The 18,184-nt window shown below is 42.0% G+C and overlaps 1 protein-coding gene across 1 annotated transcript in view; it reads right to left on the reverse strand.

Annotated features, from left to right (window-relative positions):
* Positions 1-13,024, reverse strand: part of LOC124622170 (modular serine protease-like) — a 276,996-nt gene extending 263,972 nt beyond the window's left edge. Inside the window, exon 1 of the mRNA XM_047147814.1 lies at positions 12,916-13,024. Coding sequence (XP_047003770.1) covers positions 12,916-12,967 — 52 coding nt within the window. The 5' untranslated portion in view covers positions 12,968-13,024. The remainder of the gene's footprint in view (positions 1-12,915) is intronic.
* Between the last annotated feature and the right edge of the window lie 5,160 nt (positions 13,025-18,184).

Below are 18,184 nucleotides of genomic sequence, written 5' to 3' on the forward strand. Positions count from 1 at the left end.
AAAACGCAGGAGGGAGGTAACAGCATGGAGGGGGACGGCACATTCAACAACGTGAGGGAGGGAACATGCATCTTTGGCAGCCACATCCGCCAGCTCGTTTCCCCTAATACCCACGTGCCCCGGCACCCAGCAGAAGGAAACCTCCTTCCCCTGCCGCTGCAGGTGGAGTAGGGCATCATGGATGTTCTGGACGACCGTATCCGCTGGGTACAAGTGTTGCATGGTCTGAAGGGCACTCAGGGAGTCAGAACAGATGAGGAACTTACGACTGGGAATACATCTCATCTGCTCCAATGCCCGTAAGATCGCAAACAATTCGGCATCAAAGATGGTAAACGCCGCAGGAAGCCGTAACTTGACGAGCCGATCAGGGAAAACAACAGCACAACCAACAGAGTCCTCCTGTTTAGAGCCATCCGTAAATACCGGTACAGGGTCGGGATGCTGGTGTAAAATATCATAAAATAAGGAGGTAAAAACAAACGCAGGAGTGCAGCTCCTCCGGTACTCCGACAAGTCTGAACGGACGCTGGGCCTCTGGAGCAACCAGGGCGGCAGCCGAGTAAAACCTTGTCGTTGGGGGGCCACACGCTCCACACCAAGGGACTCAAGCAAATGCTTGGCACGAATCCCAAATGGTCTCGTTGCCCTGGGACGACTGGAAAAGAGACGTTCCATAGGCGGTCGGGCAACGGTAGGGTACGCAGGGGAGGTAGGACAGGCAAGGAATTGACACACCCGTCGCACCATGAGGAGTTTCCGCCGGATGGCAAGCGGCGGTTCCCCTGCCTCAGCACACAGGCTAGGGATGGGACTGGTACGGAAGGCACCAGTGGCCAGCCTGATACCCTCATGGTGTACTGCGTCAAGTATCTTCAGATACGAAGGCCTTGCTGACCCATACACGGTGCAACCATATTCAAGACGCGATCGGACGAAAGCCCTATAAAACTGCAGCAGACGCGCCCGATCTGCTCCCCAGGACCGATGGCTCACACACTTCAAAATATTCAGTGCCTTCAGGGCCCGCACCTTGAGGTCTTTAAGGTGAGGCAACCACGACAGTTTGGAATCAAAAGTGAGGCCCAGGAACCGCACAGTGTCGCTAAAAGGAAGAATGGTGTCCCTCAGACGCAATTCAGGGGAGGTAAAAAGACGTCGAGAACGATTAAAATGAACACACATTTGTCTGCAGAAAAGGTAAAACCCGTCTTCGCAGTCCATGCCTCTAATCGCTGTATCGTAAGCTGCAACTGCCGACTAGCAGTGACAAGACTGGAGGAAGAACAGAAAACAGCAAAATCGTCCACAAACAAGGAGCACTGGGCAGGACTCCGGATACCGGACGTGATACTGTTAATGGCGACGGCAAAGAGGGTGACACTTAAAACGCTTCCCTGAGGAACACCATTCTCCTGCACGTACAAATCAGATAGCACATTACCAACCCGATATCGAAAGAGCCGGTGGGAAAGAAAGGACCGAATGAAAATGGGGAGATGGCCACGAAAGCCCCACTCGTGGAGTTGATTGAGAATATGGCGGCGCCAAGTAGTGTCATACGCCTTATGAATGTCAAAGAATACACCTAGACAATGCTGGTTACGCAGGAAGGCCTGCTGGATGGCCGCCTCAAGCAGGGTCAAGTTGTCTATAGTTGAATGACATCTCCGAAAGCCACACTGAGAGGGGCTAAGGAGCTGCCTGGTCTCGAGCAGCCAAACCAGGCGACGGTTGACCATGCGTTCCAACGTCTTCCCGACACAGCTTGTCAAAGCAATACTCCGATAACTACTGTGATGCGTTCGGTCCTCCCCGGTTTGAGGAGGGGAATCAAAATCGCCTCCGTCCACGAGTCAGGGAACGTGCCGCATGACCATATCATATTAAAACAATTCAGGAGGACTTCCTTGGAAGGCAGTAACAAGTTCTGCAGCATGCTATACCGGATTTGATCATGACCAGGCGCAGTATCATGAGCCACAGACAGCGCCGAATCCAGTTCCCACATTGTGAAGGGGCAGTTGTAGGGCTCAGAATTTGGAGACCGTAAGTCCAAGGGACCCCTCTCGATGGCAGAGCGGTAGCGGCAGAAATCTGGATCACAGGTAATAGTGGCGGTAGATTCCGCAAAATGCATGGCCAGTGTCTGAGCAATGTCTCTCGGCGCCGTGAGAAGACTTCCCTGATGCAGCAATGCCGTGACAGGTAGTTGGCTGCGTTTCCCGGAAATCCTCCTGATGGCTTCCCATACTTTCGTAGAATTAGTGGAGCGGGAGATGGAGTTCAAGAACGAATGCCATGACCGTCGTTTGCTCTCTTTAATCACGCGCCGCGCTTTGGCCCTTGCCACCCGAAAGGCCGCAAGATTGTCAGCTGAGGGACGGCACTCGAAGCGGCGCAGAGCTGCACGGCGGGCTCGGATGGCTGAGCGGCACTCAGTGGTCCACCAAGGGACAGGGCGCCTCTTGGGATGACCGTGGGATTGATAATTCAGCAGCATGGGAGATCAACGGCTGTAACATGGTCTACCCATTCGTGGACGCTGGCACGGTGTTCCAAAACAGCCAGTTGGCTGAAAAGTGTCCAGTTAGCTCGGCAGAGGTGCCACCGGGGCGGCACTGGGAATGCCATAGCCTCATCCAGGAGGCGAATCCAAAGAGGGAAATCTTCTCCCGTTTCAGAAGGGATTCATTATATCAATAAATTCACTTTTTGGACTTTACAATGACATTAAAAATTCCGGAGCTACTTATATATTGATGTCCAGACTTAATCAAGATTGCCTGGAAAATTTCTTTTCCAGAATCCGTGGCCTTGGTGTCTTCTACAACAATCCCACACTTTTCGAGGTGAAAAACAGAATTCATTTATTGATACTGACTGGAAGAGCAAGTGAAATACCTTTGTCTTCTGGTGCTTCGAATTCAGAGGACAGAAATGAGAATTCTGCTTCTGAAAACTACACGACACCAGCTGACGAAACTGAGGAAGATTTTGCACGTTTTCTCTCAAGTGATTTATGTAGCAGAGTAACTGATAAATCCTTTGACGTCGCTACAGATGACGAAAACTTGCTCTTAGCTTTCGAGCTCAGTGATTCAATGTGTACCAGTGAAGACGTGAATGATGATGCTTTAAAATATCTAGCAGGATATATAGCATTCAAGTGCAAAAACGTTGACAGTTCTTTGGGAAATACAGCAGGGCAGTGTGTTGTTGATACAGAATTAAGTCTGAAGCAAGACTGGGTTATTATTATTTCAAAGGGGGCCTCATTTCTCCCTCTATTGACTGGTTTGGTAAAATACGTGAGTTAGAAATTATATTTGCTGCTTTTCATGGATCAAATATTTCTCATTGTAATAGTGATGGCAACCTTAGCAGATCACAAAAGTGCGAAATTTCCCGAACTTAATAGCAAAATAGTTCAATTGTATGTCAGAGCAAGAACTTTTATACGGATTAGACATTTAAACGAAAGCGCCAAAATTGATGCAATGAAACGGAATTCGGCAAGGAAGAATCGGCTCTGGTCAGCGTCGCCTTCAGCATCTTCGACGTAGCTTCCGCATCAGCTTTGTAAAGTAAGTTCGAAGATTACTATCTTTTTATTTACAAAAACATGTGTAAAATAGGCAGTACCGAATTGTAAAACATTTACCGTTGTCAGATGCCTAAAACACGAGCATGAATGCGGATGCGAGCATCGGCCACTTGTTTTGCGTGGCGATATATCATCATTGCTACTAATATTTAACGCATTTCTTTCGGAAACCTTGTATATAATATTAACAGGAAGTGTGTTCAACCCTGTGAGCGCGAAACTTTAAGTTATATGAGAAGAGAAGAGACGTGAAAACAATTATTTTGCAGTCTCTCATATTCTACAAACGGAGACTGCTGCCGTCTGGCTGCCGGGTGACGTAAAAAGTCGCTGACCAATGAGAGCGCACTAAGCCAATCTGGCATACCTTTTTTATTCTAGACTGCTGCCGTCTGGCTGCCGGGTGACGTAAAAAGTCGCTGACCAATGGGAGCGCACTAAGCCAATCTGGCATACCTTTTTTATTCTATGTTCATTGTTAGTTATTTTCTCATAGGGCGCTTCTAACACTGTTTTTCTACCGTAGGGCAACAACACACCAAAAATACTTTGCCACAGTTGAATAATAAAAATTGAAAAACAGACGATAATGTAAAGTGTATCTTGAAAATCATGTGAACAGCCGTCTGATGATGAACTTGCCAGTTCGAAACGGGTAACGACGCTATTTACCTAAATAAATAGCAGTATTAATAGTGGCTGGTTGCTGTTTTCTTCTTTGTAAGAATTAACCTACATTAGTATACCTGTATGATGTGAAAAGTCGCAGTCGACCCTAAACAATAAAAATTGTGAGGCATATCACATGAGTACTAGAAAAATTCTGCTAAATTTCGGTTACGCAATAAATCACACAAATGTAAGGGTTGTCGATTTAACAAAATAGCTACGAATCACAATTACGAGCAACTTAAGTTGGAACCGTTACAGCTGGGGAGAGCTGAACTACAGACTGCGTTTTATTGACAGAACATTTAAAAAAGACAGCGGATCTAATTAGAATGCCTAAACTACACTTGTCCATCTTTTTTCGGGGTATCTGTGCACTGTGCGATCCTAACAACATATGACTGACGGAGAATATCGATTAAGTTCGAAGACGGGTACCTCGTTTTTGTGTTATCGTGAAGTAGTGTGTCAACTGCATTACACTCGAGTTGGGGTGGCAATCATTAAAACAAAGGCTTTATTCGGTAGCAGCGAGGTCTTCTAACGAAATTTCAACCACCAACATTGTCCTGACAAAGCGGCAAAATTTTGTTGACACCAACCTACATAAGAAACTAACCAACTTAACAAAACAAGAGAAATCTGGCTCACACGGAGATTTGGGTGTTCATTTTCCCACGTGCTACACAAGGACAGAACAACCGAAAAAAAAGAGACCTAAAGTGCTTCCATGAACCCTCTGCCAAGCACTTAAGTGTGAATTGCAGAGTAGTCATGTAGATGAATAAACAAACTGAGTTGCTGCCTGAAATAGTATAAATATCAGGCAGTAGAAACGTCAAATTTTAAAATAATTCTGCAAAACGCTGTGAAATGCGTGGCTACACCAAAATTTGAAATTTGCGGAGCAGTATTTTTTTTTGCTAGTTTTGGTTGCTACATGACATCAGACTGTTGTGCTCGCTGAATTTGCGAAAGGTCTCAATCTGTTATTTCTGTGACTATTTTTATTTTTATTTTTATTTTTATCTTAACTGGAAGAATTACTATTGTGCTCCCAGTTAACCTGTCGTCTGTATCTGCCAAGCAAAACAATGTACGCAGGCTGCAGTTATCGCTTGCATAGCCCTGCATTTTAACACTTCTTGGATACACCCAAATGCCGCAGACACGTGCAGTTTAACATTCTGTACAGTTTTAAATCAGAACTAACCGATTTATTAACAGCCAGTGTATACACGAGAAAACGCTTTTTGTTAACTGGCATTAAATCTAAGTTAACGCAATTAGTCATGGTGGATATTTATATGAAATGAGTTTTGAAAGAGTTGTGCCGACAAATCTGATACCTAGAAAGAGATACATAAAATGTCACTGACCACCCGATCTTGGTTCCTATTATTCGTAAATATATTCACGAGTTAGTATATCATATCCATGGATATTCTACAAATCGCACTTTAGTGTCTGACAGAGGGTTCATCGAACCATCTTCACAATAATTCTCTATTATTCCACTCTCGAACAGTACGTGGAAAAAAGTAACACCTATATCTTTCCGTGCAAGTTCTGATTTCCCTTATTTTGTTGGCGCCGACCTACATAGGGAGAAACGATCATAATAAAATATTTTCGCATTCGGAGGAGAAAGTTGGTGATTAAAACAAAGGCGTTTTTCGTTGCGGCGGAATCTTCTCACTAAATTTCAGTGATGTCTCTTGTATCATGTCCGTGACAATCTCTCCCCATTTCGCAATAATACAAAACGTGTTGCTCTTTCTTCTTCGAACTTTATCGATATACTCTATTAATTCTACCTGGTAAAGATGCCAGACCGCGCAGCAGTACTCCAAGAGCGGACGGACAAGCAGTGTAGGCAGTCTCCTTAGTGGATCTGTTACATTTTCTGAGTGTCCTGTCAATAAAACGCAGTTTTTGGTTTGTCTTCCCCACAATAATTTAAGTTGTTCGTAACTGTAATTCCGAGGTATTTAGTTGAATCTCACTGATTTAACGTGTAACCGATGTTTCTGACAGGAAATCACGAATCCAGTCACATAACTGACACGATATTCCACAAGCACCCAATTTCACTACAGGTAGCTTGTGTGGTAAAGTATCAAAAGCCTTTTGGAAATCTAGAAATACGGAATCAATTTGAAATCAGTTCAAATGGCTCTGAGCACTATGGGACTCAACATCTTAGGTCATAAGTCCCCTAGAACTTAGAACTGCTTAAACCTAACTAACCTAAGGACATCACACACACCCATGCCCGAGGCAGGATTCGAACCTGCGACCGTAGCAGTTCCGCGGTTCCGGACTGCAGCGCCAGAACCGCTAGACCACCGCGGCCGGCTTTGAAATCAGTAACTGTGTCAATAGACCGTTCTCTTCGAAGTAATTCATAGCGCTCGAACACACTGTATGTTAAAAATCCTGCTGCATATCGACGTTAATGATATGGGCCTGAAATTTTGTGGATTACTCCTACTACTTTTCTTGAGTATTGGTGTGACCTGTGCAACTTTCCAGTCTTCGGATACGTCTCTTTCGTCGAGCGAAAGGTTGTATATGATTGTTAAGTGTGGAGCTATTGCATCAGCATACTCTGAAAGGGAACTAATTGGTATACAGTCTGGACCAGTGATTTAATTTGCCTCACTACTCCGAGGATATGTGCAGCATGTCAGCAGCTGTTCTTGTTTAGAATTCTAGAATAGTTACTTCGTCTTCTTCGGTGAGGTAATCTCTAAAGGTTTTATTTAGTAACTCTGCTTCCGCAGCACTGTCGTCGATAGTTTTTCCATTGCTATAGCGCAGAGAAGACACTGTGTCTTGCCCCTAGCATACTTCACATACGGCCAGAATGTCTGATACATATTTTCTTCCTATAACCAGCGTCCCTGCAAACATGATAAACATCTGTTCACTTCGCAAGCTCAGCTCTATATTTTACTTTTTAATGCTTAACGGAAAAAAGACACCTTTCAAGCAGTTGTATACCGAATGCAGACTGTGGTAGTATTAAACTAAGAAGAGTGTTAAATATATTATGTTAACACAATACGTTTGGTTGTTCGAAGAAAATTATGTTCAGATTCAAAAATAAGGGAAATAACATACTCAGATTACAAGATTGCCTGGCCGGCTGGGAATTTTACCAATCTTTCATCATACATAGAATTAACAAAAATAGTTCAGTTTGAAACTTTCGTGCAACTTTTATCATAAACAGGTGAATCTGTTCGTAATCTTGCCGCTGTTATGATCTGTACTAATGGAAACGAAATGAGCGTTTGGCCGGGAGGCCCCTTGTGGGGCAGGTTCGGCCGCCTTGGTGCAGCTCTTACTACATTCGACGCCACATTGGGCGACCTGTGCCAGTTGGGGATGAAATGATGACGAAGACAGCACAACACCCAGTCCCTGAGCGGAGAAAATCCCCGACCCAGCCGGGAATGGAACCTGGGCCGGTAGGACGGCAATCCGTCATGCTGGCACTCTTTTTTTTTATTGTTCTCATTTTTGTTCCATTTTGTTCGTCGCATTTGTTCGGTGCGGGTGTCCCATGACACCCGTTCAAGTTCAGTGTTGAGCCGTTGTCTCAGTTTTTTTATTACAGAGTACAACACTAACCCTCTAACCAAACAAGCTGAGCTACCGTGCCGGCACCAACCAGCTATCGGGATGGACATCTGTACTAATGACCCGAGAACAGTGCAGCACAGCGGGGAAAAACACCATTCTTCTGTAAGATAAACCTAATGACTTGCTGGAAAATCCGTAGCAAATTTTATACGTCAATCTTCCCATGTGTTTCTGTATAGGAAGAAGGAAGGAAGATTAGGATTTAAATTCCCGTCGAAGTCATTAAAGACGGAGCACAAGCTCGGACTTTAAGGATGGGGAACGAAATCGGCCGTGTCATTTCATAGGTTCCATACCAGCATTTGCCTCGAGCGGCTTAATCTGACGGAGAACCTAAATCCCTGTGGCCGGGCGTGTATTTGAACCGCTGTCCCCCGTTTGCGCGTCCGGTGTGCTAACCACTGCGCCACCCCATTAGTCAGTGTAAAGAAGTGAGTAAAAGATCGGACTTTAGGATTCGCTTTGCTTAAATTTCTGTAGTTTAGGTCGTAACTTTGGTAGGCGTGGCCGCGACATTTATTCCATGTTTTGCCTACACATATCCACCGTCCGATTTCATACTAACTGCGGGGAATATGTCAACTTTAAAACTGAATTTATGGTGAACGATCCACTTGAAAAAAAGAAAAAAAGGAACCTTCTCAAAGGCAACGAAGGTTAAAAAAAAAGCGTTCATTTGAGACCTATCTCGCGTCCTGCACACATGATGGAGTCGTCGTTCTGTGTCATCCGATGAATTAAATGCATCTAGTCTTTCCAAAAGCTTTCGATTAAATACCACTGGAAGCCGGCTAAAGAAAAATAGTTCGTACCGGATCTGTAAGCGGATTGCGAATGCACTGTGGGATGTCTATAAGGAAGCTTTCAGTAAGATTTACGTAGATCGATAAACTGGAAGTGTGGAAGAATACGGGAAGACATTGCCTGCAAGACACTTGAGGTTGAATGTCATGCCAAGTCGACAGAATCGTCACTTCATCCCTCTGTGCTTGCTACTGAGCAGTAGAAATGAGTCTTGGGTATTAATAATCGCTTCCGCTGTATTTTGGTCTTTTATTATTGTACAGCTACCGGATTCGTGGGCGTTAAAGCCACATCTTCAGGCGACATATGATTAAAACATTGGAGCGGGAAAGATCGGAATGTTTTTTCCCAACATTCGTTGTCTGTCAAATATAAAACACCGCTAAAAGACGGCTGCCAAATTCCAATATAGTGGATGGATGACATACCGTCTTTTAGCGGTGTGTTGTATTTGACAGACTACGAATGTTGGGAAGAGAGATTCCGAGCTTTTCCGCTCTAATGTGTTAATCATATGTCACCTGAAGGTGTGGGTTTAACGCCACGAAACCGGTAGTGGAATCTGAATAAAATGTCAAAATACAGCTCAAGCGATTATTAATACCGAAGATGAATATTCATAGCTCTGGTTGCGCCACCTAGAAGGTGGTCTGCAGTACAAATGAGGGTACCAGGGACGTCCGTCTTACAAAAAGTCGGAAAATTCGATCAGCATTAAGAAATTAAAATTGTTTCTCTTTCACTCTATTAACAGCGAAATTGTGAAAGGATGTTTATACCACGGTCATATTAATCATTCTGCACACTGCATGGAACTGACATAATAGGGAAATGTCTTCCAAATATTTTAATACATTTGCGAAAGCCGTAACATATCTCTCAGAAAAAACAATGTTTAGAAGCCAGTACCTATCACACTCTTGTCTCATTGATTTGCATCTTTTCTTTGTAACGATCAAATAACGTCAAATCTTTCTGCCTCAATAGGACTGGCTGTTCCGTTATTTATGGAATTTTTATTTTAAAAAGTTTTTGTTGTCTGTTTTTATTTACGAGAGATGTGTTTTACTCCTTTGTTCATGTGTTGTAAAATCTAAAAAGTACTTGAATTGAGATACTGGGGCGCTTTCGCGGGAGAACGTAATTAAGAAAAATACTAATGTTATCGCGCAATAGCCGTTCCACAAAAACAACGCAAGCAACAAAATATGCCCCAAAATTTACCACCATAAAATATGGCTGGTTGTATTGAGAATAATTCCCATGTCCCCCTCCGGAGACAGCAAATTCAGCCAGCCTGTAATACATGAAAAATTGAAGGAGAGTATACGTTAACTTCATATGTTTGTAAACGATGGAGTCGTGCGTCAGATCAGATACGAGACACGACCGTTCTGTCGACGACAAAACTTTCTCCCAGAAAACCCATGACGGACGATTGCGGCCCCATGACGGTTGGTTGGAATGCCGGTATTTGAATGTTTACACGTTCACCAATGGAATAATAAATATGGGGTCCGTATCAAGTCGGACTAACGAGTGAACATGAGTGTTTACTATATATATTTATTGTAGTCCGACCGATGTAGAAATGCTTGAATATCTCAGTTGGCAGAGAGGGATTCCTAGTATCCCATTAGAACCTACTTCAAAAATTACAAGAGGTCAACACGGAGTCGACAAAATTATACCCTTCAGGCCTCTGCAAACTGTTATTCCAATTTGGTCTTCACTTATTGTGGTGCGAAATGCGATGTTACACTGTATCTAAAACGTATGCGTGAAAGAACAGAAACTTACTGTAACAGACCATAAAATGCACCCTCGGTCGCACACCTTAATGTGGTTTGCAGTGCATACATGTAGAGCTGAGTTATTGTCCCGAAACTCTGAAGTCGTTTTGGGACATGTGACACCGAAATATATTATTTCCAATACCTGAGTGCTGGTGACGTACTGCGCTTGCAAGATTTAAGGTTTTTTCATACACCGCAAATTTGGCACTCGTTTATTATCAGAAACAATTTTGGTATCAAACAGAATGAGAAACTTTGCTATGATCGTCGAGGAGGCGTTTACCTCTCAACACGTTTGTTTCGCGCCCTTTAAGAACGTCACGGACACGGTATTTTCGTTGAGGAACATGAAAGGAAGATGTCAGTGACCTCTCACAATCCGAAAGATGATGCCGAAATACAGTGGACAAAAAAGCAAAGCCGCGGGCTGTATGGTGGATGGCATACTCGCCGAAGAGTGCATTGCTCATAAGAAACGGCCCATTTTCGTAGCGGAGACTACTGTTTCCATTTCAAGACAAGTCTGTTTACTAACTGGTTCTACACGTGTAGATAACGGCATATGCTGTAACAGGCAGCGTCGACGAGTTGGGGAGAGCTGAGCAGTAGAAGACCTATTGGTGTGAGACTCCTCTCAGTTAATACGAACTAGATACTGGATCTGACGAATTGCACCCGTTGGCAGACTTTAAATGGTGCTGTTGTATTATTCTTAAAAGCCTATCACAACAGTTCCGTCAGTAAAGGTATGTCACTTAAACGAATCGCTAAACGACGGTAACACACGGAAGTGCTCTCTGAGAAGTTCAATAGATTCTAAATTTACAGTACAGTAAATCTGCTACTGTTGCGTAACATTGTTGTGGGTATCATAAACGTTCGCAGAAATTTCGTCAACACGATGCAAGATTCAAAAATTGTCAGTGTTGACGTAACTGATTCGTCAAGTTTGCATACATGAGGTGACGAAGAACTGAAGTAGATATGTACGTGTGAATTATTGTGCATCGAACTACCTACATTTAGGATTTTTAATGTTAATTACTTAAATAACATTACTCCAACAGTATACTCAATGCAAATCATTTATGCAGAGAATTAATAGACAGTATGCAGCTTGATATTTTGTATGCAAGCTTATTTCGGCTTTATTATTTTCATCAGTACACCTGCAAAACTCATTTAAAACGATACCGAAAAAATATTACATCGACCATGTACGGACAACAGCAACATTTAACATGTCCATTTACAACGTCAGAACGTAAGTACAACAGCCAATGTAAACAAAAAAACCTTTATAAATTATATATTATGTAAAACATAAATAAATGCGATTGGTGAAGACAATAAAATCGAAATAGCTTATACACAAAAATATGAAACAGCGAACCGTCTGCTAATCCTCTGCATAATGTCCTACAGTGACGTTTGCTGCAGCTCCCATAATAAGGGAACTTACGTGTTTATGTCAATAACATACAAAAATATTATCTTTTTGATTAAACAGTCTGAAATTACATCCTCATATGATTTGATCCACAATATTCAACACTGTAACAAGTAAAGCTACAAAATACGTATGTACATATATATTCATTTGCCATAACGTTCGGCTGAAACAACATCAGAAATATGAATCACGTCAAAACGACTGAAAAAATCCTGTTGGAGGTCGACTACAATAACCAGCAGAGACCGAATATAGCCTTATCTAGTTTTAATGCCCAAACTTCGTTTGGTTACAATACTTCACACATGACCACATCACCGGATTTTTTTGGTATTAATTTCATGCTTTTATATATTCTCCCGCCCCCCCCCCCCCCTTACTTGCATTTCCATTAGCGTGTTCAGAGGAAGCTTCCGACATAAGATTAACTCTAGAACACTAGAGGGACGTAATGGTAACTACTTTATATTTTATTTAAAGAAAGTCATAATTTACAGGTTATGCATCAGTTAATTACAATTATTTTAATCTCCGAAGGTATGTTACATACCAAATTAAGTGGAGAACGTCCTGTTTCATACCCTACCACAATCGTGAATTTTACGACGGTTTAGTTATCTAGGCTCAAGTGAATTATTTTAGCACTGTTAAGGTCCCCATCCACCTACACTGCAGAACAGCGCCAAACCCGTACCAGGAGGTGACCACCCCCCCCCCCCCCCCCCCCCTCAAAATCTCCCTATCAGGCGGCAACCCCCACCTTACTGGCGCCTATGCTAGGTGTGTAATCTTCGCCTGATGAACGTCCCATGCAACGGCGATTATTACACCACGACGCTGCCACACGACAGAACGTTGTTACAGAGTGACAACTATCGCGAAGGCCTTGAATCATGAATAGGAGTTTGTATGTCCGAACAGCTGGCGGTACTTACAGACAGTGAGCAGCAGCGACAGAGCCCACAACTGTCCTCGGCGGTGGGCCATCGTGCACTGCCGGACGTGACGATCGGCCTGTACAGCGGACCGAAGCCAGAGGCCTCTAGCGGCCACTGACAGCACAGGGAAATACCGCTACAGACGAGCAAGTCAGGAAGGCCGGCCAACCTTGCAGCGTCGTGATCCTGCAAACTGGGAAACAACCCAGCAAGGACGCCAACGAGCTATTAACTAAGAGAGCGTAGACGTCACGTTCCGTTTCCAGCGCGATGACAACTATCCCCGCCGCGCGCCGCCCAAATCTCTTTCTGACACACCTCTAAAGCTGTCTTTACAACGGAGAGAATGGAAGCGACCGAGCGTTCGCAGAGTGTTTCCCGGTGTTCACAAACGTTCGTTTCTATCTGTGAACAAGCGTTTACAGTAGAGGGTGCGGAAGATAACACGAGGGAACTAGCATAACGTGTCAACCATAGTAACGCTCTGTTATTGTTTTTTGGCGCTAAATATAGCCACACAGCTTTCACCCTAAGCAATAATAGTTGACCACGATGCAAAACTTCCGTATTCAGACAAGATTAGTTTGCACGGCGAACGCGTCGATTTTTAGCGAAGCAAGATAAATGGTGTCGGAAATGAAAACTGCACACGTAGCACACGTAGGTGTCTGGATCTGTACGCAAGTGTTACGCACAGTTAAAGGTGAATTGCAGCTCCAACTTTCCTTAGCACTATTCCAAGACTTTGCATATATCTCTGCTCTTTTATCTAATTTCTCAGTACAAGCTGAGGGGGAAAGTTGAAAGCAGATCTAAAGAAATCTATACTCTGATAATTAGCACCTGAATACATTTACTTTGAAATTGTTTCTCATTTGAATAGCTGCTATATCTGAGATAACGTTTGACGTCTGAAATGACATATGCGCACCCTTCCAGGTTTTTATTGAAGTACACGTAAAGAAGATAACGTCAATAAATGAAATATGAATATGCATACAACCCGTCACATAAGCTGCTTGATAAAGTCTGCGATATAGTTAATTAGATAGTAGATAGCGTGACTGCGGGAAAACGATATTTATTTATTCGATTATTACAATAAAAGTTCTAAAATAACAGTGATATATAGATCATGCGATTACTGTTACAGTGAATGTAAGCAACGAGAATGAGCAGGTGTACGTAGCCGATTCCTCTTGGCTAGAGTATTTGACGCTGCTGGTTGTTTGACTTGCTATTAACTGCGCAATTATTTACGCTAGGAAGCGTGTGATGACTTTCAGCATACCCCAAACATGTACCGAACTGTCAAATATCGCAAGTAATTTTAAACGCACTATAGGTTACGAACAACAAGGAAGATTCTTCTCTTCTAAATCGATCCACTGAATCCGTCCTTTCGGTCCAGAGATACTTTACACCACTGATACTTGCTCTCTGGCTTTCGTCACTACACTGTTAATGTTTTGCACTGTGCAATCACTGTTTCATTATGCCAAAACGAAAGTGTAATTTCAACAGCAATATAAAAAGCGAGGTACCTTTTATCACTGGTAGTGGAGAAACTGTAGAATGTACGTTGTGCAGATCAAAATTTGCAATTGGTCATGGTGGAAGGTCTGACACTGTGAACCACATTAAGACGAAGAAACGTCGCATGAGTGATCAAACGAAAAGAGCAAATAAATGAGTGAGTGACTACTACGTAAACTTAAAATCAGTAACAGAAATGGATAGGCAGTTGGCAGCACAAGAAGCTACGTTTGCATAGCACAGTGCAATGCATAACCATAGCTTTAAGTCAATGGACTGTACTACAGCAGTTGTTAAAAAACTTTGCATTATATTTTGTGTGTCCACATGTGAATTTAGGATTGAAATCATTTCAAATGTTACTGCACCGTATGCAGCTCAACAGGTTTTAAATGAACTGAAAAGTGATCGATTCATTTCTGTACTGATTGATACATCGAATCATCTGGATTTGAAGTTGGTTCCTCTCCTTATCAGGTATTTTTACCCTGAAAATGGCATCACGGTGAAAGTGCTCGAATTGGTTAATTTAGCTGGAGAAACTTCAGATTTACTTCAGAATTATGTGCTGGAGGTTTTAAATAAATATGATCTTGAGGGAAAGGCGATTGCAGTTTCTACAGACAACACTAACACCAATTTTGGTGGTAAGCAGAGGAAAGGAACAAACAATTAGTTCCATAAACAGCAACCGAACCCAGTGAATAATATAGTAGGTGTTGCCTGTCCAGCACATGTGGTGCACGATTTCTTACAAAAATTGGCTCAGATTGGCTACCCATCGACTGCCAATTAATTGTAAACAAAATCTACCAGCATTTCCACATATATACAGTAAGGGTTGAATCTCTGAAGTCATTCTGTAAGTTTACTGAAACTGAACACAAAACTGTACTTGGGCACAGCAAGACAAGGTGGCCATCTCTGCTACCAGCATTGGAAAGAATTGTAGAGATATTTCCTGCTTTGAAATCATATTTCATTTCCCTTGATAAGTGTCCTGTTATCCTTAAACAATTTTTTGATAACCCTGTGTCCATTGTTCTACATTTTCTTGTTAGCCAGCTAAAACCTTTCTCCACAACAATTAAATGTATTGAGAAACAAGAAATCACAATAGTGGAAGTTTATCAAGAAATAAACAAATTATTGGGCAAATTACAATGCAGAAAATCTGAAAGATTTCTCTCACATCCTTTGTACATGAGACTCTAAGAAAGCTGGAAGAAGAGGGTGAAATTACTGTAGAACACTTTCATATTTATGTTGACATCTTCTATGACTCTTGCATTGAGTATATTAAAGAATGGTGTTTACCATTTCTCACACCTTTTAAAACATTTGACTGGGTTAATACTGAAAAGGAGCAGCTACAGTGGAAGGATATTCAGGACTGTTGTGTTTTTGTTAAAAGTATTGTACCAAATTTTCCTGTTGATGAAGACGAACTGTTCGATGAATTTTCATGTGCACAGAACTTCATAAAAAGTGAAGCAGACAAAGAAAGTGTTAGTGCAACGTGGTTTAAAATATTTGCTTATTTCAAAAGTAAAAACATGAACATGAAAAACATGATTCATTTGGTGGAGTTTTGTCTGGCAATTTCTGGGTCAAATGCTGTTGTGGAACGTGTATTTTCGTTAGTGAACTCTTTGTGGCCAGATGAAAATAAAAACAGAATGAAAGTTGAAACAGTGAGGGCCTTGCTCATTGTCAAAACACACTTTAATGGTGTATCGTGTACTGACTTTTATGATCCAATTTCAAACGAAAATGCACTTCTCGATAAAGTATATAAAAGTGGCAGAATAGTTGTAAAACGTGATTTGGTATCATCTGAGTGCACGTTGTAAAGTTAAACTTGTATGCGTATTAAATTTAGTCAATACAATATCTAGGTCCCGTTTTTTTTCTTCATTGTCCCAGGTTTTTCTCTAATTTATTTTAAATGTCCCCTTTTTCAATGAAAATGAAATGGACACCCTAACGTAGCCGTCCATGTTTACTTTCAAGGTAATTTATTGTGCTTTTACGTTTTAATAAAGATCGTTGAAAGTCTTGTGCTTATTTGCTTTGTTTCAGCGTGATTCATGTATTTAATGAAATTTCTCATCTTTTTCAAGTCCCCTCTCAGACCTTTAAATGCTTCGTCCATTAAGAGCCACTTTCTTTTGGTACAACATTTTTACTGCGGATCTCACGAGCATTTATGAAACAGGATTTATGTCACAGTCGTTTTTGCTACTCGAGGTCTAAGAATGTGACGTACTTTAAAATAGAATTCGGAAAAACGCGATAGCATTCTGCCGCAGAAACAAACCATTTTTTCTTATCTCACCTTTCACATCCTCTCCGAGGGGAGAGAGCAAGTGCGTGTAGAACTTTCGTTCTTTTGAGCCTTGCGAAAGACGGCACTGGGGAAGCGGGATCACAGACCAGCCTATAACAAAGCAAACAAGCCCTTACCATCGGTCACAGGAAGAAATGAATTGCCGCCTTCCCTCCCAGATTGCGACAACAATCTGCCATAAAACAAAACAATATAGGCAAAAAACACGACATTCCGGGGGGGGGGGGGGAGGGGGGGGGGCAACAGGCTGTATGTCACTCAAACGATGTGCCTGCTGATCAGGTATGCCTGGTTTAGTTATTCCTGTCAAATGCACACACTCCGTATTTTTGTACATTTTAAGAAGTGATGGATAAATTTGTTTACTTTTGTTTCTTTCGTATGTCCATTTTTAGTTTCACTGGGACTAGGACTTCGTTCCTTTTTCTTCCTTAAAACAATTAGTGGAAATCTGAAAAGTGTTATATAACTGGCGCATAGTGTAGTAGTCTGGAGAAATTCCAGTATCTATACGTAGTTTGTGCGAGAACACGAAACAGAAGAGCTGTTTGGCGCCATCATCAGAGAAGCAGTAGCATTAATTACCATTCGCAACAAACAGTAGAACTTACCAGTTTAAAACATAATTTTCGATTTTTTCAGGGACATCTAACTTGAGTCAGATATAAAGAATGATTTTGTAATCATCATTTGCGTTGCTGTCTGTATTTAAAAAAATAAGTCAGCCAGATGGTATACAATTATGACAGAAGAGTCTGCCGACATTACCCAAACACAAAGTCTAATTATATGTGCAAAAGTAGTGCAGAAGGGGAACTTGTAAACACACTACTTAACGCTATGTCCGCTAACAGGATGTAGTACGAAATATATATATTCATGTGGTGAAGGAGTTTTGGTTAGACATGACGTTAAGAGCAAATGCTCCTCAAGTGCTACTGATCTGTTATCGCAGGAGTTCGATCCGGGGTGGTAACTCCTTTTAAAACACTTCCCCATATATTTTCTATGTAGTATGTGGATCATCAGTTAGCTTTACAAGTTCCAAACAGAATTAGGTGTCTGACTGACTGCTAAAGTCTCAAGATATTCTACACAGAATTTATAGCTGCTTTGAACAGCCACCAAAAAATTCGAAACCATTAAGAGATATGCAACAGATATCTAATGAGCCAAGGAAAAAATTTGTTAAAACTATTGCCATTCGTTGGCTCTCAATGGGTGAGGTGGTAAATTCACAATATGTAAATTGGAATTCTTTGGTGTCTCTGCTCGGAAAAAAAACCAGCAGTTGCTGACCTACTAAAAATATAAAGTGTCTAAAACTTTTGTCAATATTGTCTTTTATGGAATATGTCATGTTTCTTGCTAGCAAATTGT

This window comes from Schistocerca americana, chromosome 7 (genome assembly GCF_021461395.2).
Source record: "Schistocerca americana isolate TAMUIC-IGC-003095 chromosome 7, iqSchAmer2.1, whole genome shotgun sequence".
NCBI lineage: Eukaryota > Metazoa > Arthropoda > Insecta > Orthoptera > Acrididae > Schistocerca > Schistocerca americana.